This window comes from Plodia interpunctella, chromosome 2 (assembly GCF_027563975.2).
Source record: "Plodia interpunctella isolate USDA-ARS_2022_Savannah chromosome 2, ilPloInte3.2, whole genome shotgun sequence".
In the NCBI taxonomy this organism is placed as follows: Eukaryota; Metazoa; Arthropoda; class Insecta; order Lepidoptera; family Pyralidae; genus Plodia; species Plodia interpunctella.
The window spans coordinates 4,285,503-4,312,127 of record NC_071295.1 but is presented as its reverse complement, the minus strand read 5'-3'; the positions used below and the strand labels follow the sequence as shown (position 1 = coordinate 4,312,127).

Below are 26,625 nucleotides of genomic sequence, written 5' to 3'. Positions count from 1 at the left end.
CATGATCGTGTTTACTAATAGTTGTCTTATGGAGCATCGAGCTTCCATTCTATTTACATAGAAAGTGCCCGAGGGAGCTCCCTCAATGACACGCCTATCTGTGGATTGTACTAGTACCTATGTCGCCCGCAGGAATGTTGCTATTGTAACTCTATTTTTGTAAATGTGTATCGCATTGCAATTTATAGGGCGATATAGGCGAATCGGATCAGTGGGTGAATCGGATCAAAATAAGAAAACAATCGATATATTGGGTAACGCGCTAATAGTTACTCTGAGCAGTACAACTAGTGACCAATGGAATAACTACCTAAACTTTTAATTTATCATTTAGTTCAAAGTAACACAAGCTAAAGCTTCCTTACAAAAATACCAGCAAATAAATGAACATGCGTGCTAATTTGGGACGAGCTAACCCTTTCGTGGCCTGCGCTTTGGGTTGTGCGCATAATTAACTAAGAGGGTTACTATTAAGTATGTAACAGCAATAAACCGTAGAACGACCAGCCAACCGTATAGGGACTTCTAAAAGCAAATACACCCTAAATTATTTACAACCGCTTTCAGCACTTTCATCTAACGGCATTAATTTTATTATCATCATTTCCACAGACCAACTAAAGCTAAACTTCATCTGTTGGATGCTTTATTTAACTATTTAATTTGAACGTTTACTTTGGTAAAACAATTTTCGTTATCGCAAACTTGTAAGCCTCTCTCAGTAATCGAATAGCAATTAAATTAATGCTGACTTGTTGTAGCTTGGTCTGAAGTCCATTCATACAAACTTCGCAAAATAGGTAAATCTCCGATACTCCGACTCCTCATTTTTCACGTTTCTGAGTAAAAATTCTTAATTTCAAATAGACTCATATGTGGAAAGCAAGAAAAACAAGGCATTTCATGAATAGCTACACTAAAATTCGAACATTTCTATCTTGTACTTATTGATTAAAAAATAATAATAATTTAGAAACATGTAATGAACGCACCAATCAATATATACCTTGTAGTATTTCTTACACGATCCACACGCACGTCCGTCGTCCGCCCATATGTAAATATTAAATAAGATAAGTGAAGAAATCTGTTTAATTTACATAATTAACCGCGTGGGCCGGAAATCGGCAGAGTACACTCCCCGACCGTGAGAACATTTCGTTCAATATTCTCTAGCTTTTATTGCGAGCACGTAATTTAATTATTAACAGTGCTTTTACTCCTATCATGAGTTGGCGTCGGGGCAGAATTATTATTAGACACAGATGCAAATTGAACTTTGGGTAATATCTGTGAAGGGTGTCGGTGGCGGAGCGTCGCCGCTCATAAAACATTGGCTAACTGGGGGCATGTCATCCGTCCTCGCAGTTATTAGTGGCCGGCCCGGGGCGACAGCTCGAGGCCCACCCCTGAAAATTCAATTACTTAGCTGGTGACTACGTATGCGTGCTGCGTACGCAGTTGCAGAGCAAATTTGTCGATACGCCGCGCACGTATGAACGGCGGACATTCGCCTTCGTTACGCTGACTCTGCAACTCATAAAACTCATATTACCTACAAACATTATATTACACGCACTAGCCCGCGGCTGTGCCTTTTGTTTTTTTTATACAAAAACTACATTGTACGTTCTTTTGGATTATTTCAAAATAAAAATAATATAGTCTGTAATAATCACTTGTAAAACTTAAAATGGAATTACTCATCTTATCAGAAAGCCAACGTAATTTGTGAGAAAACGCTCGTATTCGTAAACAAAAGTTAGGTATATTAAGATAATTAGGTTTTCATTTCTTCGTGTCTCATTTTATATCCATTTACTGAAAGTTATTATTGTTATATAGATTTCTTAAATCAAAAAGCAACATGAACAACGGAAATTAATTTAAAATTAGAAAACAAATCCCATTAAGGATTCCATTTAGTTATTTTATAATATTCATTAGTAATTTACTCTCAGCGAGATTATGAAGGCATTAACCGTCCTTCCTCAAAGAATATCTCCAAGGGAAAGAGGTGCCAAGAAACTGAAAGTGGATTAAATTTTTTCATCAACCGTTTCTGAAATTTAATTATGAACTGAATTTATTTCCGACATTACGGAATTCAAATTTACTGAACAGTCTACAGAGATATTTTTAAACGGTCGAAATATCAGATAAGATTTCGTAATATCTTAATCAAAACACTGTGATTGAATAATTGAAAGTATTTTATTTTTAATGTTAATTTGTTGTATTTTAAGAAGTCTTTTAAACATTTTAAATACATTGTAGTTTGAACAAAATACCTACTAAGCTGTCCGTTTTTGGCAAATATATAATTTTGAAATTATTTATGAATATTTCTTGTATTAGGAAAATAGTATTGAGCTACACCTTGCATATTTTAAAGTTAAATAAACATTCCTTCTAATAAGTATGACTAATAGTTTGAACTGGGATTTAAAATAAAAATAAAATAAAATGCGTTTATTTCAGACATAGTCTGTACTGTTAGTCATACAAAAACTTAAATTCTATATTAGTAACAAACACGATTTATCTTGTTTGGATACAAATTACAAAAAAATATGTAATGATTATGAAATTGAAGCAATGATGAAAGTGTAATTCGTAGGCGCCATGGCTCCCAGTGGTCGTAAGAAGTTGGACCAGCGTGCGGTTGGAGTATTCAGTAGCTCACTACACGTACGCAAGTAGAGGGTTCGACTACGCAGCCGCCTACAGCTTCAACGACGACTCCATGTGCGGTCAGCGCACTTACACCACCCATTCTGGTAAATAGTACTGAATTTAAAATATTTCTGTTTCTAGGTCGTGCCCAATCGATCCAGGTGGAGCCCCATTTGTCTCCATTAAGATAAAGTGTCGCACTGCCAACTTAATAGTCAGGCAACGCCGCGCATGAATTCAAATCAAAGGCTTTTTATATAAGCTCGTAGGGAAATCACGCGATCGAGTGCTAGCTACGTTTGCAATATATTGAACCACTAATTTAATAATTATATTAATAGTTTTAATTACTCATTCATACAACCATATTCAGAAGTATTTTTTATTTTTAATTATAATTCAAACCATTCATAGGATGAGAGACATAGAGACGAATTTCCACTTGCAATCCATTTTATTACGGTTCCCTGTAGACACATTTCCGTCATATTATTTGAAATTAATTGCAGATATCATTCCATAAATCACAGCGACACAAAACAAAACCACCGACAATTAGATAAAGATGTCTCAAGGAAGAGGCAATATACATTGACTGAGCCCCAATCGCATAAAGCGAAAAACAAACAGTTCAATTTGACATTCGCGTCGCGTCTCCGGCGTTTGGAAAAACGCGTCGGATATTGTTCTCGGCGGCGGCGTGGGCGATCCGACAAAATTACGTGCCTCGACCCAGTTTCAATGCCTCCAGTAGCACTGAATCTAAAAAACCTTGCACAAGATCGTAAAGTTCCAATTACAGCGTTCTATTGCGGCAACTCGTGTCTTTTCATCCCATTATTGCTCACGTAGATGTTTCTTTAGAGTTCTAACTTATTTTCTCGGCCATTTCTCAAACAGGTGAAATATCGTCGAGAAACGTGACAGTGACAGGCAGCCTGAATGAGTTCTTCTATCAGCAATGCACTTGGGTCTTAGATTCGAACGTTGAGAGGCAGCTTTTGATTGATATTACCTCGGAACAGGTAAATCGAACATTATTTGCTAACTAATTCGTTCTCCTATAACAGTAGTTATTAATGTCGTAGTAATCAGGTACTTTTTAACTTTCGTGACAGTTCTTGCAACCAGTTAAGTCCCAATTAATATTCGAAGTTATTTAATTTAATACGAAGGTATTTTGCTTGTTTCAAGACAATGATGTTTCTTGTACTAAGAATTTGTTGGAAAGAAAGTTTGATCTCAAATAGAATACGTTTATTTAGCAATTGTGTTACAAAAATAAATAATATAAACATATAGAGATCGTGCGATGTATGCTAAAGAGGCAGGTTGTTGTGGCTGCTCCTCACGTCAGCGCTTCTATGATCCGCGTGCTGTATTCGTTTTCTACTTATTCAGTTCTCAAATGTGATTCAGTAGTTATGTTTTTATTATTGTTAGGTAGTAACAGTAACAATATTTTGTTATGGAAACTATTTTAAACACCATACAAATAATAATCCAATAAATAATTTAGCACTTGAATTTAATTTCGAAAACGATATTCCGTAAAACGCTATTTTATATGACCCACCATACCACCAGAGTTATGACCGTTTTATTGTGAAGTCAAAAAACGTTTGAAAAGAACGATTTCTCGGGACTTGAACACTTGAGTACTTGTTACTTGAAAACAATCATGCCTTACAACTAACTTAATGTCTTGATGCTCTTAGGATAAGTCGTGTAGTTCATGGAATATCACACTCCATGAGTGGTCCGGATCAGGGGCGCATAGCGACGCCGGGCTGGCCGCGGCGGCCGGCGAGCTATTGTACACCTTCTGCGCAAGGCATAAGAATCATACTTACACGCTGCCCTACCGGCTCAACACTGTTGTTATTAGGTAAGTATACGCTACTCACTATAATGACATTTATCCCACATAATGTGTATGTTTCTAGGAATCACTTAGGCATCCCAAGCATTTGGAAGACAGTGTTCGTTGAACGTGTTCAATGAATATGTACTTAGTAAGAAAAACAATAAATAATCAGATAAAATCCCCAATAATTAGATTTTATAGGAAAAAGCACGAAAGTCATTAGTTAACATATATTGAAAGGAAAATAAAACAATGAATGTTTGCGACAAATTCTAACAGAATATGAGTCAAAGAATGTCTTGAACCAGTCCTTACTTTTTCGGAAAGGTGAACTTCAGATATCCATTTGGTAAATTATTTATGAATGGCCCCTGGCCCTACAGCTCCACACCGACGTGCCAAATACATAAAAGCACATGCTTTTATTCAAGTAGATACTTTCTCGCTTCAAAGATCTTTTTTCTTTGTGCATATTAGAGGAAGCCGTAAGAGGGTACGTGGTATGTTTCCGAAATGACATTTCCACTCGTAAATCCTGAATAACGATGTGTGAAAACATACCTTTGTCGATAAATCGGGAGTTCGTAACTGAAACATTCTTTAGACGAAGCTTTTGTGAATTCAGTGCTTTGTACTTTGTACTTCAGATTTGTTAAAGACGGCGCTGGTTTCTATTCGCATACATAAATAAGTCATAAAAGGAACATCGCGAAGAACTACATTGAGCTGATAGAATACATGTTTTACGACTGAGACGTACAATATTAAAATAAATTGAAAATAGGCGTTGTCTTACTTATTATCACGTCGTAATATTATATTTTATGCAGAGTCACTATATAGTATAAAAGAAAATCGCTACACGCCTGTCTGTCCCTATGTTTGCTTAGATCTTTAAAACTACGCAACCGATTTTGATGCGGATTTTTTTCATAGATAGAGTGATTCCTGAGGAAGGTTTAGATGTATAATTTATAATGGTTTTGCCCGGGCGAAGCAGGGAAGGGTCCCTAGTTCTCTATAATTAAATGATCTTACTCTAGTTTTTGTGTGTGTTCATAGGTTAGTAGCATTGTCCCGCCAGCAGCCATTTTACACAATCCGATGGCGATCACAAGTGGTGCGCGCCAACAACCGCCTCGGGCCTCCGACGCCGGCGCCGGCAGCCTCGGCTGCAGCAGCCATTCCGCACACAACCCTTGCCAATATCATGCTCACGTATCTAGTGCTTATATTGCTCACAGAAACATTAAAAACAATCTAGTTTTAAAATAGAACAGAAGACTACAATCAACGCTTTAGAAAAAATAAAGTTAGAATTTATGGAATTGTCGAATTTTGTCAGGGACATTAAAGCCAAATTACTAGTGTTAAATTCAGTGTGTGTTTGTACAACAATGTGTTGAGTGTCACATCACGATGATATCTGTAAATAGTAACTGCATAGTGTATGCTGAGTTACTCTATAATATTCCAATACTTTAAAAAAATCGGGACATGTAACGAAAAATATCTTAACTCGGGTTGACAGCGAAATATTTCCCCTTAGGTACCAATAGATTTACTTAGTAATAATAACTTTTTTACGTCACGAACTACATATACACATTGTGAATTAGAAAGAACACTGGGACAGACTGAACAGCCTAGAAATAGTATTTGCTGTGTCATAGTAAAGCATGGTGTATTCTTAAAATGAAATATATAACTACTTATCTATTTTAGTGTCAATTACTGTGAAATAACTCGAAACAATATTCTATTCACAAGAAATAGAAAAGGTTTTTTTAAACACAATTTAAAATACATATTTTGAAGCTGCTATATTTTATAAAAAATTGTATAAAACAAAAGAAAAATAGATCGGAGACTATTTTGCTCATGTTATTTTTCATAATCATTTAATTTCGTCGTCTTTATTATAAAATGACTTAAATACTTAATTGGCTTATATAATGTTTATATTACACAATAATGTAGAGATTGCATTATTTAAATATACATTTCAGTAGGAATTGGAAAACTATGTTAATATCCTGAACGAAATAGGCATAAAATGCGGTACGATTGCATAATAACATATGTATAAATAAATTACTTTTAAATGTTATGTATTAAAACATTTGTTATAACTAATTTGGGGGTTTAACTTCCTATAATTTTTGAATGTACTTGTTAATAATTGCATTTATATAGATACTTCGCAACCGAAGATCTCACCGCACATTTGGTGTCATTTAAGTAAACATGATATTACCTACTTATGATCAGCGTGCAAATGCAAAATGATTCTGATGATGTTACCTGCTTTGCATGCTGCAGGTAACAGAATAATTTTTATAATTTTTCATTTCATATGTGTTTCAGATATTTCTGATCAAATAACAAATTAGAACTAGATTTGGGACATAACATAAAATATTAGCTACTTCCCATTTCCAATATTTTTATATTCCTTTTTATGTTAGAATTACAAAATACGACATATTTGGTTACTCATTTAATGATTTATTTTAATTGTTTCTATTCTATTGCAGTTTCATTAAATGTCAATAATACTTAATTAACACTAGCACTTAAGATGTATTGTATGTGTAGATGTAAATAGATAACTTACACTATGGCTAGGTATGTATCGAAACTATAGGTAGAGATTCCATGAAATAATAATGTTTGTTACACCGAAATAGATAAACTAAATAAACTAAAATGCAATTCTGTTATTTTAAATCCTGCTTTGAAATAGCAAATCCCATGATAGATCTTATCACATTGATAAATTATATTGCCATTGATTATAAAAGTCCATACAGAATATAGTACGATTAACACATTGCCATAGAACCACATTGGATACCAAATTCATCAGTGAAAAATTACAACTTTTTTTTTAACTCAAAGGTATGCAAGACTCCTACTCATAAGAATATGCAGGTTTCCTTACGATGTGATGTTTTTATAGACTTTTTGAGGTTAATATGTCTGTGGATGTTTTCCTTCACTGCAAGCAAGGCCTATAAATTTCTTTATGGTATATTAAATATTTAGATAATTATGTACAGGTTACATAATATTGTCATTTAAAATATTTGTGTCGAAAATTATATTCATTATACGACCACCACAAGAGTTACAGTTTTTTTTCGCGTAAGTACACTGTTTTTCCTACCAATAGATTGACCATTGAGTAAGATTACAATTATAATGAAAATAAATACAATGCAAAAGAAAAACAATATGTTGCGTTGTACATTATGTCGTTCATAGTTATACAATATGAAATATGAATTTTTACTATCTATATGCGCGTGCTCCGAATTCCTAACATATTCGCTTGGTTCTATTTCCAATAAAAAAGTTTTCGCTTCGGAGCGATTCGTTAGTGGCCCTAACAAACCGCCAAAGTTAATAAAATCAATGAGCAAATAGCTGAGATCTCTATCAGCGCAGTTTGAACTTTATATTTGAAACGCCGGTGCCTTTCTTCAAACTCCGCCCTGCCTTCGAGGTTTCTAAGGCGGAACTTCTTTCCCGATAGGTTCCCAAGCGAGTGCTTTTATTTTCCCCTTTGCTAGAAAACGGCCATTACCGACATTTACTGCGTGAAACTAAACTCATGTTTCGTTTTATAGTTACGTTTTAAAATCAAAGGGGGAAACCCCTTTGATTTTTACATAAATATTTAAAAGTTAAACTTTTAGGTTTTTATGTGTCAGGATTACTGTGAGCGGAAAAAAATTTTTGATCCTTTTAAATGTTATTAACGACGTGGAAAAATGAGGAAAACATAGATTTGATAATATATTTAATACTAATTATGACATGACCGTTACGTATTAAGGGGTTTTTTCCTTTTTCTATGCAATTCCGTAGGTGATGTAGCATTTCCGTAGTAGAAAAGAAAGTAATTATAAAAAAAATACAGTAAAATAGTTTTAAAAAAAATGTATCATGTTTTGTGTCCCACTGCTGGGTAATGTGAGAAGAAAAAAACACTTTCATTCCTCTCTAATTGCCCAGCACAGCAGTGAGACACAAAGCAGCTATTAATATTAAAGTAACATAAATAAAAGAACAAGTACTTAACTACTACTATGTACAACTTAAACACGAAAGCAAGCATCGAAATTAGGAACTAACTTGACGCTTTTGATTCGCCGCCAGTGCGCTCTCGGAAAGTTGTTCTCAGAAAAAGGCTGTCACCAAGTTCGTCGAGAGTTCGCTTCTACTCGCCAACTTCTTTGTGCCGCACTCAAAGGAAACGCAATTTAAACTACATGCGGGCATGGCCAATCACAAGGTAGGTTTTGGTAACAAGGAAGGTAAGTGTGGTGAAGGAAGTAGGTAAGTGATTAGAGTATAGGTAGTTCTAATCATACCCCATCTTTCTCATATCAAGTAATGAAAATGTTGTGCAAAGATTGTTATATTTTGCGTAATAAGTAGAGCTTTTTTTGAACGTAAATAGCAGACAAACAGAATAGCTGAATAAATTATATTTAATTATCCGAAATAAATAATAATAATGTATAAATATATGGAATATAGAAACAAACATAAATGTGGAAATATATGGAAATTCATTTTATGCTGAGACATTGACTCATATTTTCGGTGAGTATGATTAAATTATGTACTAGCCAATAAAGTGACGGAATTTCACACACATTCTGTATTTTTTCAGGGGATTAATTCGGCACAACACTGTCATTTGGCTATAAAGGGAAGCTATGTTCGTGTTATAACTTTGAATGGTACAAAACGAGGAACCTTTTTGGTAGCGAGAGCATATAAAATATATAGAATACAGAAGAACAAATCGAAGCAAATTGAAGACTAGTCGAATGATGTTGGTAATATTCCTTGTAATAAGGAAGAGATAAATATATGATCCCGTATAACTAATAGAAAAACTTGATTAACTAGTTATCAGGTCATAATCATAGTTACTAATTATCATTCTCTGTTACCTGCAATAAATTGATTTTATTTATTTTATTATTTAATACGAAAGTTTTTGATATGTTCCTTGGTGCAAAATCTACTGAAGTGATTAAAAATAATAGTGCACGTATTTATATACGGACCGGAAATTTTTATAGAAACTTTTGTTCACTCCGTGTTTTGTTCAATGGCGTTGGGTTGGAGTCCGCGGTATGCAAGCGAGTTGCGGCCCTCGAATGAAGGGCTGATGTTTTATGCATGGGCCACACTGCGGTATACGTAGGTGTGCGACAACACCCATCTCCTCCAACAAACTTCTCTTCAATAATGCCGCGTTTTAAGGAAAATTTAAGAAGTAGGTATGTACTTTTTTTCGTCTTTCTTTACCTGTTCTGCATCTAAGCATTTGGTTTCAAATAACGAAATATACTTTTAAAACAAGAGTGTTATAATATTTAACAATAACTCATGCTTCATACATATTAAAATGATACACGTAATGTGGGTAAATAATGTTAAAAATATTCAAAGCTCTGGACTAAAACAAAGTTTGCACGCTGCATGTCAAGATATCGCATATGTAAAACTACCTTAAAACAACAAATTAACTTCAAAAACCACTAATAGAAAATACATTTAATGGTTTTTAAAGTAAAATAGTCTAATATTACTAGAACTAAATAATTGTAGGAATGAAGATTAATTCAAATAAAAACAGCTTGAAAAATTCAAGAGCATTTTGTAGTAGTAACGGCTTCTTGAGATTAGTGTCTGTTATGAAGGAGAATCCTATTGTACCCACAAGCTGATTGTTTTAGTGACTAAACCAATCTCGTTAATAATATCCAAAGTACTTAATAAAAATACTAAAAATATACAATTAGAGAAGTTTTTTACTCTGTATGTTGTACAAAAATCTAAAGGTTAACTAACATAGCGTGAAAATATTTCACACAATATTGGCCCATGCAAAGGGATATAAAAATATAACGGTCAATCAGATCGTGCCAAACAAGTCCGCAATTTCAGCCAATACAATTTTTAGGCCAATGATATAGCGCCAAATCCGTCCGCTATTTAGATGTTACGTATTCGAAGTCTATTCAAGTGAGACAGCATTGATGTTTTCCAAAGTGCTTTTCATAAGATAAGCTATTTTGTGATATCAAAGCGAATAACATCATACTTAATCTACCGGTTGAATTTTTACATTATTTGTAAGACTAGTTATTAAAGTATTTTATAAATTCTTTTGAAGTAGGTATAATACTAATAATATAAGTAATTTATTAAAGAATATAAGCAAATTTATATGGTGGTGATAATACAGAAAATAACATAGCTTCGTATATTTACCTACAAATTATCTATGGTACAGGTACTGAATTGTTATTTATTATATAGGAAATAAATCATAAAATATTTGTACGTTATCAGTAAGATTATTATTTACAAACCGAGGGAGGTGTAAGTGTTACACATGAATGAAATGAAAATCCAAGACTTTTTTCTTATTTTGTCGCCATTTGGAGCAGAAAAGAGACTCCGATCAGACAGAGATCGTGGTTATTGAGGAAAATTGTTTATTATTTATGGAAATTTCCGATATTATTCTATCTTCATATCATTATGGTTATGCTTTGTATGTTGCCAAGCTTTGATCGTTTATGTTGAATGGGTATCTTGTAACTTTCTCTGCATAAATTATTTAACTACGTGCCTATTTTGTCTTACTCAATATTACAAGTAAGTATATCATCACTTCTGATTTCTCAAAATTTTTTAAGTGACATCAAACTAGCTAATTCTCTGCTATCAATCGAAACTACTCAAAATTTTAAAAGTGCGATCGTTACGTTGCCACTCGAGGTATTGTCAATGCGTGTCGTTATTGGTTACAGAAATTATAAATTGATTATAGGAATCATGAATTGCATTTGACACGAAATAAAAATCTGAATTATAATTAAAAGACAGGAAAATATCCGCCACATTCTTCGTAAATATTAAATATCTGAAGTATCCGCACAAGATTCGTAAAAGTATTATTTTTTTAGGCATCCGCCCCTTATAAATAGTACCCGGCTAAAAAGGTCCTATAATACAAGCGGCCTTGCCACGCTGTATTTATATTTCTTATAATAACAAAGCATCCACATAATTGTTAAAATAATTATCAGGAAGCAGGTATATATAAGCATACATAAGTATGAGTTAAACTAATTACCATAGTACTCGCTGACATTCCTAATTGACCCTCGACAAGGCAAAAGTTCCACGCTTGTTAATTGGAGTTAGAATTACGATCCGCCTTCGCAGTTTTAAGCTTCTTAAACGTATTCTCTTCATTTAGAAAGTGTCCAAGAGGGTTTTTAAAAACGAGTCCTTAAAATGGGTCTTATTTTTGATGGATTAATGATGGGTAAGTACTTTTGTACCTACATCTCTAAACTCTGTCGACCAAGAATAAACATGAAACCTATTTGTGTAGTCTAAAGTGTCAATGAAAAAGAAAAATCTTGTTAAATTTTAATAAAACACGTTTTCGCTGAAAGGTCAAATGAGGTTTCTGTCGGTTCTACTACAAAACAGATAAACTTAGTTTTTCAGTATTCCGATCTGATATAAAATTGATACGGTGTGGCACCGAGCAGGTGTGTGGCGGGCGCCCAAGGGCAGTCTCTTCCGCGCCATTGGACGCCGAAATTGCCTCAGCACGAAAGCAAACTAACCGTATTTCACACCGATTCAATTTCCCATTTTAGGAGTCCCCATAGAAAAATTAATGCATTACAATTTAAATTATTTTTTTATACGAAAGTTACAGGCTTATTTATTTACATTTATTTTGGTTTAGCATATTGCTTATCGGATGTGTGAAAATAGAATAAATTTTAAATATTGTTGTGAGTATCATAGTCAAACATTCAAGCTACAGCTGGTAGTGAAAGAATAAGAGTCACTATTCAAGTTTGAATTTAATTAGTCTTTATTAACTGGAGTGAAGATCAATTCGAGTAAAAGTAATTTAAGTTGTCGATTGTGTATTTAGGAATAAACTTTGCTGGTACCTTCTTCAACGAGTGTCAAAGTTAATTGAAGTTTCGTTAGGAAGTTTACCGGCATAGAATTAAATAACAATGAACCCTCATCGCCAAAGTTTTTCGAGACACATAGGTAAAACACACGTACGAAGTATCCACGCGTGTGGCGTCCCACACAAGACACTAGTCCAACTTCCAAGGCACTGCAACTCACTGCAACTTGCATGCCGTGGAATTCGAGCTGCACTTACAAGAAAGGCTATCAACTGAAGTATAACAATTATCTCATAGGTTTAACCTCTAAGTCATATTAAATTAGGTCACATTGTGTTTGCAAAATTAGATATATTCGTAAAGACAAAAAAAATACTCTAAAAAATACAATTTGTGTTGTTATTTGAGAGAATGCGTATAGCGTGTACACGAACGAACGATATAGTGGCCATTTATCAACGCGACACCTGTCCGATTCCAGTTATTGTGTGAGAAATACTTGTTATTTTTATTGATATAGGTACTTAGTTATTTTAAGCCTTCTCACTTTAATGGAATTTAGGATACTTTAAATTTTCCATATTTAAAAAAATATTTTTAAAGACATTTTGTAGCCAACATCCGTATTTTTAAAAGTATAATATAATGTTTTAAATAGGAGTAATGTAATAAAATATTTTTTTAATACTAACTACTCTACACTTTTTTATACTAAAATTGCTTTTCTAACTTATAACAACAAGTGGCAAATTGCCAATTATCACATGGGATCAATATCGTCGCGCAATTTGCATGGAATAGCGTCCAAAAGGCCGAGGTGGAGTTTTCCCGGCGCGCGAAAATGTGGGGTGCGGACATAAATAAATGACAATCCAAAAGTGTTTACGCTGCCTTATAAAACATAATATTTATTACGTAACATAGAAAATGTTTTTACAATTTCCATCGCAACTTATAAATGCGAAAGTTTCTCTATTTGTTTGTTAGCTCTTCTTTACTTCTACTCAACTAATCTTCTCGAAATTTTCATACATGTATTTTGAAGTATGGAGAAGGACAGATTACCTTTCATCCCGAAAAAATATCATATGATACACAATAATCTTCATCTTCAAATTTTTAAATGCAATATACCCACGATACAAAATTATATAGTATTGGATATTATTTCTAAAATATGTAGGTTGTAAATATATGAAAAATTGAAATATGAAAAGCACGTGTAATCTTAAAATGATCCAAAACGAAGAACACTTTTGTATAATCAACATTTTGCACAGCGGCCGGTGTGGCCGGTCAGCTGTTAGTCGTCGACATTAATTAAAAGTGCAATTTATCTCACTTAGCCTGCCTTCTCGATGCTCACTCGTCAGAATAAGTTGTACCTTGACAATTAGAATTTTGGCCATACTTCATTGTTCTATTTAATATACTTACTTACCATTTAATTTTATCATATGCAGATTGCCGTATATTTTTTACATGTGGTATAGTTTATACATATATACTTCGTACATTTCATATCAATGATAGAATTTTGAAGCATATCAAATGGGTCCAACACCTTTTTTAATAACTTCATCTGCTACTTCGATTTTCGTTTGTCTTTAATCTTCACGTTAGCAATTTGTAATTATCTTATTATCTGTAAGTATAATGCGACAAACCTTCTGGGGGTGCTCAAAGTTTTTCAACGCATTATTAATTCAGATCATTGCTTCTGAAATTTAGCCAAAATCTTACATATTTAAACTTTTTTTAAGGCGAGTGCTTTTGCAGCAGTTACACGGACTGGGTAATTCTGCACGGGTCATTAAATTTTCATGCAGTGTTCACTGGATTTCGTACGTAGCATCGCCCGCCATATTCATACTTGCAATGCGCTCTTTCAGTGATAAGCGGTGATGTTTGGGCCCGTATACATTTTATATTATGCTTTACAAGATTAATACGACAGAACAATATATATGAACTATATTTAGTAGAATTTTGTAACGTCCAACGTACGTAAGTACTTCTATCTAAAGTAGGTTTTCCCAAGTTTAGTTAAAAGAGAAGTTAGGTATTCGAATTTTGTTAATAATATGCGTAAAATGTTCCTAATGAATACTTGATAATAAATACGTTTTTCAGATAACTAGTTCTCTTGAAATCGTATTGCATTATGTGAAAACTTCACTAGGTACGACAGTTCCAACAAACAAAAACAACGTTTATTTTTGTCTAGGAAATATATTATTGCTTTCGCTATCCCCATATGGTGTTCGGTTCGCCATACTTCTTCTAAATAGAAAAGTTTTAATTTGTTGCGGCGAAGCGGCACACACTTAGTTCACTGAACGTATAATTCACGAAAATAGGGGTACAGTCCGAGCAAACTCCAAACTGTCTTGTTTTGCAACTCTGCAACTTTATACTCTTTTTCTGCTGTTGGCACAACTATCGTTGATGTGAGGTCGAGTGAGAAAACTAAAGCAACACTGTTCAAAACTAACTACTTCATTTGGTATCAAAATGAATAATATTTATAAGTACCCTGTAAAAACTTATTTCAGTTTCATTTTTATTTCTGTGTGCACTTAAAATGTAAATTAAAGACATCCAAACAATTTGTAAAATGTGGTGTCATAAATTGTGTTAACTGTGTCAAGGGCTCTACATTAACTGAGAGACGTCAGGTAAGCAAGCAGAGGAACTCGGTAGAGGCTAGTTTATTCTAGTTGTTTACCGCAGCACCGCATCTCCGCATTCAAAACTTAATTATGACTGACCCGGCGTGCCTTCTCTAAGGCTATATTAACACCAAACTTGGCTTAAATAAACCTGAAATGTTTATTTAGTAACTACAAACTTTTCCAATCAACTTATGGCATGAATATTTTATTCACCGCACTTTGTTGGTGTTAGGCTTTGGTAGATTCTTGAGCCCCCGAGGAATCGATGAGAGATTGATCTGCTGGTTATTTATTTACTTAGCTTATAACCTAAGCCTATTTCATTTTAACTTACAATATCTCTCTCATCTCTGCATGTGCCATTTACTATACGGGCTGTGAAGCCGCGAAGCCCGGGGTAATGTAAAAAGAATATCCTTAAACTTACAATATCAAATGAAAATTGTGCTATTGCTAGTTAAATCTTCTTTATTGTTTTATATTATTCATAATAACTTCAAGTAAATATGTAGGATTCACACAGATTGCCTAAAATTCTATTAATTAACATTAGGTTTAATTTTATTCCAATTATTAGAAGGTAATTTGCATTTTAACAGTGTAATGTTTTACGTTAAATGAATTCATTGTAGAGGAGGTTAGCTGAGATGAATTCCAAATGGAATTGAATCCAGTCGGCAGTACAATATGGCTGCTACGGACATAAGCGATATTAAAGCCTTTGCTGAATAAAGACCAATCTGCGGATTTATAGTTAGATTTGTTAAATCAAGACTTGTCTGCAGTTTGCTAACGACCTGAATCTTCTTAACTGAATTATTAGAATTTTAATTTATTTTATTCATTTAATAATTATCTTACTCTATAGAATACACTTTGGAAGTAGAAATCAAAAATATCTTTAAAAAAAGTTTTTAACATAGCATATCTCTATATTAAAATTATAAAAAGATCGAGTGAGAATGTGACTCGTGCAGTGACTCGTGCAGGTTTCCGTAACATCTTTGTACGTTTTTATTGTTTTTATTATTATTATGAGTTGAAGTTAACAACGTGCTGTAAGACAATGCTGGAAGCATTGTCTTACAGCACGTTGTTAACTAAGTTGTGATTCTTTTGTGAAATCCCAAAATATGTGACATAAATAGTCATATCTATTGATTGCATTGACTTAACGGACAAATGGGCAACGAAGTAATTCTATAAGGCTTCCGTTTTTGAGATACCGAACACTATTCATGAATTGTTATTTCTTGCGATGATACCATAGTCATAACGACTCATAAGTAAAAACAAATAAACAAATGTCTTGCTTGACTCTTTTCCAGGCGAAATCTGAGCAATATTCGCTTAGCCTTCTATGGTAATACAACAAGATTGCACATAAACATTCGAACGACGCGCCGCCCGTTTCTATCACTTTATCGGAACGAAGCCATCGACGGAGGTGACATGGACGCAGCAATAAAGGCGCCTTGTTCCAAAACTATGTCCATCCATTATTGCCCAGAGCATACACGGTCAATACTAACAATTTCAATTCAAATTAACAATTTCAATTTCAATTATATGTAAAATAATACTCTAATTCAATAGCCCAGGATTAGATTCAATAGTTTTAGTTCTAACTGTGCCCGCAAATTCGTGCGCGGTTCGAAATAAGTAACCTTTTCTTTTACATGAAATGCCTAAACAATCTCTTCGATTGAAGAAAACAGAAGAATTTGTTTGAAATTATTACTGATTAAAAACATTTTTGATTATATATATATATATATATATATATATATATATATATATATATATATATATATTATGATAGTCACATTGTGTCAAATTTTGAAATAGGATTGAAGCAACGACATTATATTTTTGTAGACAAAGCGAGAGCACCTTACTTCGAGACACTCGAACTATCTTCGAATATTGCGCTGTATAAAGAACATCGAAGCACTTTTGGAGATCAATAAATTTGCGATCCCACTCTTTGAAATGTGAGCATGAGTTTTGACAGAAGATATACATATATTACTATTAGCAATTTTGTTGGTAATTCCATGTGCGTAATCATACTAATTAAATCTGATTTATCCATGGAATATAGGATTTATCCGTATAGTGGTTATGCTTGATTGAATTGAATATATTTTAATACTTAATTAAGCAATACTATGGGTTAATGACACGTAATTAATTTGTTAATAACTAACATTAGTCTTTACTAAACTCCTAATTCAAAACTTTTGATCCGATTAGTTTGCTATTCCAAATTTCGAACCTAATTTTGTTATGATGTTACGATATATTTTGTATGACAATCTGAGAGATTCGTTTAAAATTACAAACGTTCTTATTATGACATCCTCAAGTTAATTAGGAGCCTATGCCCTGTAAGCTTGGAGAATAATGATTACAACAAACACAGTGTTTGATGTTCCAAGCAAACCTTGATTAAATTCGGGAGCGAGTCGTATATTTAATTCACTGTCGCGGTCGCTCTCAGAGTTTACCTACGGAGCGGCGCTGGGTTGACCACACTGCTCCTGCTTCAGATAATAATTTGTCTATATCTTTTATTAGCTGTGTCTGGGGCATCCGCCACTTTCCGGGAATTGTAAATAATATTCTTGATACCAGCAATTTTCCTGGAACATCCAATATACGAAAAAAATATAATAAGCTCAATTAATCTATACTAGGACACTAGTATGTATTATCCACTAGCAACACATTGACATTAGCAATGAATAATTTAATTTCTTTAAATCACATTTTTATTTAAAATACATGTATCTATTGATCATTTCTTGTTTAAGTGTATCTCGTGAATTAGAAAAAAAATCAATCGACCTGAATCAAAAGTAAAATATTAAAAATATGCGAATCCTAGTGCCAAACAGTGGGACATGTTCTATAGAAAAACATTCGAATCCCGACTTGGTTACCCTATGTGGCACTAACAATAACATTCAGGTGTATTGTGCAGGTACACTCAGCAACAATTCTAGTCTAATGTCGCGCGACAACTCGACGGCGATGGCGCACCTGTGATGTAGATGCGTAGATTGTCGGGAAGTGTACCCCACTTTGTACCTACTTTGAAGATGTAAGTGTTCCGGAGACGGCTTTGTTTCGAGGTAAGTATAAAGTACATAATAAATCTTTAAATATGTATTATGTACCTATATCGGTGTTGGTTTGGAACATTGAACTTAATAATACCAAAAAAACCTATGTTTTGTAAATAAATACAAAATAAGTGTAAAGAAATAATTTGCTATTATTAAAACGGTGCTAATTCATAATTATCGAAATTTCGGCATGGAGTACATATTATTACTTCATGATTTTACGCAGGTAATGCTTGTTACACGTGGTTTGAATCGGTGTGTGGCGCACACCGATTCAGAACAGTATTTACTGAAAAGCGAGCAGGCAAAATAAATACTTCATTAGTTGTTCTTAGGAAAATTTCATCATAACATAATTCTATTCAATAAACAACGTGTACAATGACTTTAAATCGCAGCTAAAATACTCTAGGGTAAGTCACATTTGAAAAAAAAAACAAGATTTAAATCATTATAATGACAATCAAGCGAGCAAAAAGTGAGTTGCACCAGTCAACTTTTACGATAATTTTATCCTGCGTTTTTCTGCGCAGGTTTTGAAGTTAACTTTAGTTAAGATTTTTAGAAGACAATTTTCCAGACAAGAAGAAAAGAGCCGTGGCAATATCGAAATTATTGTCTACATCTCTATATACTCTTCAATAAACTGTGTCTCTGTCGACAACTATAACCAAAGATAGATTCATTAGTTAGGGAGCAACAACACCACAGATAAACCTACATTTCCAAACATCAGCCCCATTTCTTTCGACCTACGACATACCGTAGGAAACGTTCCAAGACCCTCCTAGGGAAATATAACATCTCCAGCTCATCATAACTTCATATAACTTTAAGTATAGTTAGTCAACCCACTAACTAGTTTTGGTAACTCGTTTGTTGCTACGTTAATTAAAGTTGCTACGCCCAAGAATCTATCGGGTATTATTATGTAACTAAATATACCACTCCATCATTAATTTGCTCGTAGGTAATTATTATAGTGTCCCATAAGACTTCATTTCGTTTACTATGTGATGCTGAGTTTGATTAGGGTTTAATTAGAACTTATATATTACTAGCTGAAGCCCGCGACTTCGTTCGCGGGGTCTCTACGACTCCAGTGAATTATAAAAATGAAAATGGAGGATGTTTGATACTTAGTTATGCCAAACCAGCTGGACGGAATTTAACAACAATTATATATGATCCATCGTCATCAAAAATTAGACTTAAACAATTTTTTTTGGAAACGCCCTAAATTATTTCGTTTTTGGAAATACATTACATGCACAGATAAACATTTTCCTGTTTTATTATATGTATTCATGACTAACATACATTTATGACTAAAAAAAATTAAAAGAGTTTAACGAGACATAAAATAAGTGAAATTTTATAATCTTCTCGCAGTATAGGTACTGCTCGAACTAGATGGCTATAGCCGTAGGTTTCATGTAAGTATAATTTTTCACAGCTAAGAGACAAATGGAAATATTTGCATGAAGTTTCAATAGTTACATTAAAAAATCATGCAGGCAAAATGGTAAAATGAAAATCCAAATGTATTTATTATTTCTATTTTACTCTTACAATATTAAACTTGGCAATTCTTTCATATAAAAATACAATTCAGTTGGGATTTTTCTTGCTTTGGAATTAATTCGATGCATATCACAAAACAAAGGCTTAGATTTCCCAGGGGATGATTACACGAGCCGGTCCGGGTGAGTGCTTCTTATTAGAGAATACTTTTCTCAAAAAATCTGTGGTATAAGAAAAAATGTATATTACTTAATACATATGTATGTAGCATGTTTGTATGTAGCATATCACACGTTCCGATATGAACGAGAACATTATTAACAGATTATTATCTGGAAGTAATAATTTTCAAGCAAAACTGATATTAAAAATATTTAAACTACATCTAGTTGTATCGCCTACCTAATAGTGCGTGTCAATGATATTAATGCTATTGCGTGGTACCTGTATAAGTAAATTATTACAATGGTTATTTAACCTATGCAATAATTTACTTCATTCATACTTCATCAGTAATTTTACTGATGTAATAGTAATAGTTTATAGTAGTTTGTAGCTTTGGCAATTATTATTTAATTTAGAATATGATGTGACAAAGTGCCTGTGACGGACTAATTTCTGAATAAATGACTTGATGGTAAATTGATACAAGGAAACAAAAATTGTTACATTAGTTAAATTTCAGAATTTGGCGACCTTTTTTGATGGCCCTTCATTACAGAAATAAATACAGTAATATCACAGACCCTCGGAATACTCACAATAGAATTTCCGTTAATCCTGAGTGTCATTTTAATAAGTAACAGCTGAAGGGTCTCATGGAGAAGCCAACCTTCGCCTGACTCGGGTTGATAAAGCCTTACTACGTATTAAACACAGCTTATTGAGTATTTTGCCAACAATTTACATAAGTAAACAATTATTAAGACCCTCGTCTTCTGCGAAATTCAATTTGTTTATATTGATTTTCAAGATAAATAATTAAATTTCAATTGAACTAAGGAAATCACGAAGTGTACCATCAATTTATTTATTAAATTTTAGGACCGGTGGATTGCAGGAAACTGGAAATAATTGAATCCCGAATATAATAATCATCAATTAAGCCTGAGCTGAACCTCATAACAATAACTATTTCCAAACTATTGGGTAGATTTTATTGCTATGTTAATAAAAATGCAATAAGGATGAGTTACACCAGTAAACTTTGAGGCTGCCTTTAACCTACGCACCGCCGACATTTTGACAAAATGGCATACTTCGCGTTTATCTGCGCAGGTTAAAGTTAACGTCAAAGTTGACGGCAACCCACTCAAAGTGGCAACTATTTTTGGACTATCACTTTTCTATTTACTAATATTCGCCTTTTGAGGCTCCCTAACATCATTAAAAACAACAGGGGCTGTAATTGCGGCAGCACCGGCCTTCGACTTGGTAGTCCGGAGGTGAGATGGTGCCAGTGTGTCAACACAATTTTATTTATGTCGTTTATTTTGCCACTTTTAAATGGTTACATACTTTTATTTTTTTACTCGGAAACTATTAACTATTATTAAACTATTACTCGGACATTTTAAACACAGTTTTAAACTTATTACATTATCTGAATCACTTCTCGAACTGACTTATCGAAGCTGCAACCGCAGAATTTAAAACTACATTAAACAAGTGAATGAAATGTATTAAAAAAACGAAAAAACGAAACACGAATGTAAATTGGGGAAATTTCGATTAGAAGCCCCAATCAGCCGCAGAAGCGCCCGCTTATTGCATTTATGAAGATATATCTCTACTACATTCAAAGCTTCGTAAAACCCATCGCAGCCTGTTGCTAAACCCAATTACTGCCAGTACAATGTCTACAAATCTATACCTATCCCAATTTTCTATCTCACGACTATGCATTTTCCATTTTCGTAAAAACAACTGCATTATATCGGTATAATAAAAAATGTTTTTTTACATACATGACAATTGATGAATTAATGACATACATGACACAAGCTTTTATTGTTGTCAGAGAGATCTTAATGCATTCCACGTGTGACAAAAATCATGTTCATGCATAGGTATGTAAATGTGGACATACATAGATCGTTACATCAAACCAACTAGGCCCTCCCCACAAAATGTTCATTCAAAGTATTTCACTAAATATCGTGAATAAAATCTCGTCTGAAGTCCATTTTCTTGGTAGACTTAAGAAAACACCAAAACGTCAAAGTGATTGTGAGTTCAAAGCGAAATGATCTTACTTATTCAACCTGACGACGTCGGTGTGGAAGGCCAGTGAAGCGCCCGCATGAAAATATTTTAGCTTTTGTCCTTACCTTTATTTAGGTCACATCTTGAGTATTCTATTTTACAACGACGTCATTTGGTACAAGAATTTACGAAGAATTGTGAAGCTAACAAATTGATTACTTTTTAGAAATCTGAAAAAGAAATTATAATATACTTAATTCCTGTGCGTTTATAATGTTTATGACTTTGTAGTTTTTTGTTGCCAATGAATAAATAAATAAAATAAGTGAATATCGACAAACGAATTTTTTGACACTACATTGATGTCTTTATATGATTTCATTCCATTAAATACCCACCTTTGATGTTCGTAAAAATAACGAAACGATTTGTTTTTAAAAAAATGAAATAACGTTTCAGTCCTTTTCAGCGCAACTCTGTTAAATGGACCTTTGAAGTGGGGACCTTTCGTTCCTCGTTGTCGGACTGTTTTGGTATAATGTAAGTGACTTAAAATAAAAACAATAAGAATGATTTGCTTTCACAAATGGAGTTCCTTTGTGGGCGGAAGGAAACGAGGGCGAATGTTTGTTTGCCGCAAACAATGAGTTCGCAATTTGTGGCCAGCGCCGCGCTCGCTTCGCGGGAATCAAACTTATAAAATGGAGACAAAATATCTATTAACTACAACTGAAGTTGGATACATGTATAACATTTCATATTTATCTTTTATAATTTATTTAAAATAAACACCGGAACAATAAAATGGTACACAAGGAATTATGCTTATCATTTTCTACGGTTCAACCTACTAAGTTTACTTCTAAAAAGAAATTGTACAATATAAATTAATTCGAAGAATATATTACAACGAATATATATGCGAACCAAGCGTATAATTTCGTTATTATATATTTTTAAATTAGAAATATAATGTGTAATTACAAAGTTTTATATCGTCTAAAACAAGCCAAGTGACCGAGTTTCGCTCGGACGATCAAAATTGTAAATAAAACCAATCAGAGTCGTTATAGTGATACTAGATAGATAGATGACTCGTTTATTTGATTTGCCACAGACACCAAAGAAATAATAGACTAGTCTTATAATAAATAAAAAAAAACATAAAATAAAACAAATTGGTGTGCTGCAGCAAGGCAAAAAGGCCATAACTCAGCGAAACTAATTGCAAGAATTACTCGTTTCAAGTATGGAATAATTAACAAATATATCAACATTGTAAACATGAAAATTATTGAAAATGTCGACGATTGTGTAGTGCTATTTCAAATTGCAAATCATTGCACAAAGCCGGACATCTGTGCCTAGTCAAATTAACGACTATATTATTCATTTCAAATTCCATCAATGCATATGTAATGATCACCGTCATTGCGCCGTTCAGCGTTACAGGGCAGCTCAAATATACGACGAATTTTGATTAGGTGCATCGGGCATCGAGTGATCATGTGAGTACTCACCTGTAATCAGATTTGACTACAAACAAACCAATTTACCATTTTCGCGTACTAAACTATCCAATAAAACACTAACTGCGCACCGGGACTACCATCATAGGAATTTCTTTTAAAAAATATAGTAATAATTCCATTTTAATTTTTGCCACTAGTTTATAAATTATATATTATATAGTTTATAATGGCATGGCTAACAAATATGTAAACTAAAAATCACTTAAAAACTTACTTCAAGCTAAATTATGATTTGTCTCGTTCTGTCAATGTCAAATACGAGTATTATAAAGTGCGATAGTGACAAAACACACCTTAGTTAAGCACGTCCATATCTTTGCTTAACAAGTTTATTTGTTGGACAAATTAAAAAAACCCCGACTTCTAATATTCATTTGCTACAATTTTTGAACGGCTGAACCGATTTTGATCAAACATATCTACCCGTTGATGTGCCACGTACACAAACAGACAGACACAATTAGCGGTCAAACCCCTCTTTTGCGTTGAGGGTTAAAAATATAACTAAAACGTGTCTTATCCATGCTATTGTTGCCAGAAAATTCAGTTGTGATTTTCACGCAAGAAAATTAGGAAAGTGAAGATGTGAAAGACCATTCATCATTTCAACTGCCTATCGAATTAGGTATACATTTAATAATTGTAGAATTTGTAAAAAAACTCGATTAAATAATGGTATAAGAAGAAACATTTTATTAGCATAAGTAGCACCATAGGATTGGTATAAGAAGAAACATTTTATTAGCATAAGTAGCACCATTTTCCACTAACATTTACTTCATTTATAGATAAAAGTTCTAAATGCAACTTTTAACTATAAATAATATGAAGTGTGAGTATAGAATATATAGTAAATGGACAATCTTATGTACTGTGTCCCACGTGTGTGTTAGTGGGGTGCAGGCAATTACGGTAACACACTCGTGTCGGCGGCTTTCCCATATTAGTTAAACTTTATACGATTTCCGGCGCCGGGGACATAATTAGCAATATCATCCGGCCTCTAGCGAGTGCGGGTCATAAAGACGGATCTACACGGTTACAGTAAACGGGATAGATTACTATTACGTAAACACATATCTGAGTATTAACTCAGAGATGTGTTCACGCCCAGTACCTTGCCAGACGACGCAAATCTGGTAAACAACGCGGAGTAAGCCCATCTATGGTAATACTTCTCTCCTTACTGATCGAGTGCGTACTAATGAAACTGAAGTCAGATTATTTTCAACTGACGCTTAACCCCTCGCACGTTCAAGCCCTAGGAACTAAACCGTAGGAACTAGTACTGCGCGAGGGTCTGAGATGCGTTAAAGGATACATTTTTCATAGCCAAACAAGCAAGCAATCTGAGTTTTGCACATTGCAATGTTTTATTTACCGAAAGAAAGTGGTGGTATGGTCTTATTGGTTAAGACCACAACTTTGTACTTCCAGCGACGACAACATAGCAATTCTTCCTACTCTACATCATATTACAGTATCTACAACATTATATGCTTCTTAAATAGGTAGTTTGCAAAAGTGTCAGTACTCAACTGTTGCTCGTGTACACTCAGCTTAAATGCCGAGTGCCGGTGCTACGACAAAGTGCTGGGAAAATTACTTAACACGCGAGCTACATCACTAATTGAAATTGACGGGTTTGATGTAAATGAATATCGTGTCTAGTTTAGGATGTTTATCTGGCATTACCTTATCAAACGTCCGGTAAAATAGAAAGTACATTTAGATATATTTATCACATTTAATACATTGTATCTAGTACGTCTTGATACATCGTATTTTTCCTAGTATTATGTAGAAGTTACAACCAATATTTCTTACACGCTCTCTCTATAACTTGGACGACTTATGATAATTAATGTTTGTGCGTGCATACTATTCAATATTACATGGCTACCATAATATTCTAATATTTTTGAGCGATGTGACGGATTAAAATCTAAAAGGAAATATATCCAACAACGGTGGACCTATAATGTAGACCCCGGACGCAGACGAGTCCAACAGATCTATATGAATGTCCTGTAGTGGAACTCGTGTGGCTGAGATGATAATGATATCTATGTAAATAGTGTCAAAAACACTTATATAAAACTAGTTGTCCCCTGGTGTATGGCCGGCAAGATGGATGAAAGAAGATCTAGACGTCGTAGTCCAAATCGATGGTTCGATTAAGTGAAAGATCTTTTGAACCAACCAACCAACGACGCCTGAGCTTTAAATAGGCTAAAGAACTTCACAAATTAAGAGAGATCGTATAGAAATTAGGTTGGATATACGAGTATGCCGGGAAATATTACTACAAGTAAGGTGTGAGTATTTTTGGAAACATTTATATTAAGCTCGACATACATATCGACCAAACATGTTACATTACGGTATATTTCGTCTGTGTTTAACTAGTTTCCTTCGGTATATAGGTAATTTAATCTGCGGTCGAGCTCGAAACTAACAATAAACAGAATATTTATATCTATTTTATCAGTTTCTAGTTAAAAAGGATTTCTGCAGAGTGTCTACACTTGGATCGCGATAAGATCACGTTAGTAATGGCTTGGAGTAAAAGAAAGCTTCTTATAGCCTGATGATATTTATATATAGTAACAGAGATTTAAGTGGTATCGGCTCAAACACATATTTTTTCATCTCAGTAAAATTTAAATTAAATAAATAAAGCAGTGTATTCACACCGCTTGCTCAACTTGCACCTCCTCTATTCACAAAGCGCGCTTCAATAATGTTGATATCGTCAGTGAGAAATAGTTTGAAAGTTTGCAGTAACAACGGACACTAAATATACAGGGTCAAACGAGGCATGTGTGGCAGAGAGATGTACGTACATGGTGCAGAAAAATTTTAGGATTAAATCGTAACTAACTATTCGAAGTGGATCAGTCGAATAAATTTTCAGCAGCCCAGAAGGAAGAAATTGTTGCTTCAAATAAGTGAACTAATTAATCAGTAAATACCTATGTTCATTAATACCAAATAGGTACGTTTTCTGTCTGATCTGTTAGAACATCCTTA

At 33.7% G+C, this 26,625-nt stretch overlaps 1 protein-coding gene and 1 long non-coding RNA gene across 7 annotated transcripts in view; one reads left to right on the top strand and one right to left on the bottom strand.

The window, feature by feature from the left end:
* Positions 1-7,253, top strand: part of LOC128678235 (uncharacterized) — a 46,496-nt gene extending 39,243 nt beyond the window's left edge. For all 6 annotated transcript variants that reach the window (XM_053759690.1, XM_053759681.1, XM_053759656.1 and 3 more), the window contains 4 exons: positions 2,621-2,780; positions 3,577-3,701; positions 4,395-4,564; positions 5,606-7,253. In XM_053759690.1, the coding sequence (XP_053615665.1) occupies positions 2,621-2,780; positions 3,577-3,701; positions 4,395-4,564; positions 5,606-5,807 (657 nt within the window). In that variant the 3' untranslated portion in view covers positions 5,808-7,253. The remainder of the gene's footprint in view (positions 1-2,620; positions 2,781-3,576; positions 3,702-4,394; positions 4,565-5,605) is intronic.
* A 12,665-nt stretch (positions 7,254-19,918) lies between these two features.
* On the bottom strand, positions 19,919-21,805 carry LOC128678764 (uncharacterized). Its single transcript, XR_008405681.1, has 3 exons — positions 21,729-21,805; positions 20,617-20,919; positions 19,919-20,076 (listed from the first exon to the last, which is right to left on the bottom strand). It is a non-coding gene; the product is annotated as an uncharacterized LOC128678764 (long non-coding RNA).
* Between the last annotated feature and the right edge of the window lie 4,820 nt (positions 21,806-26,625).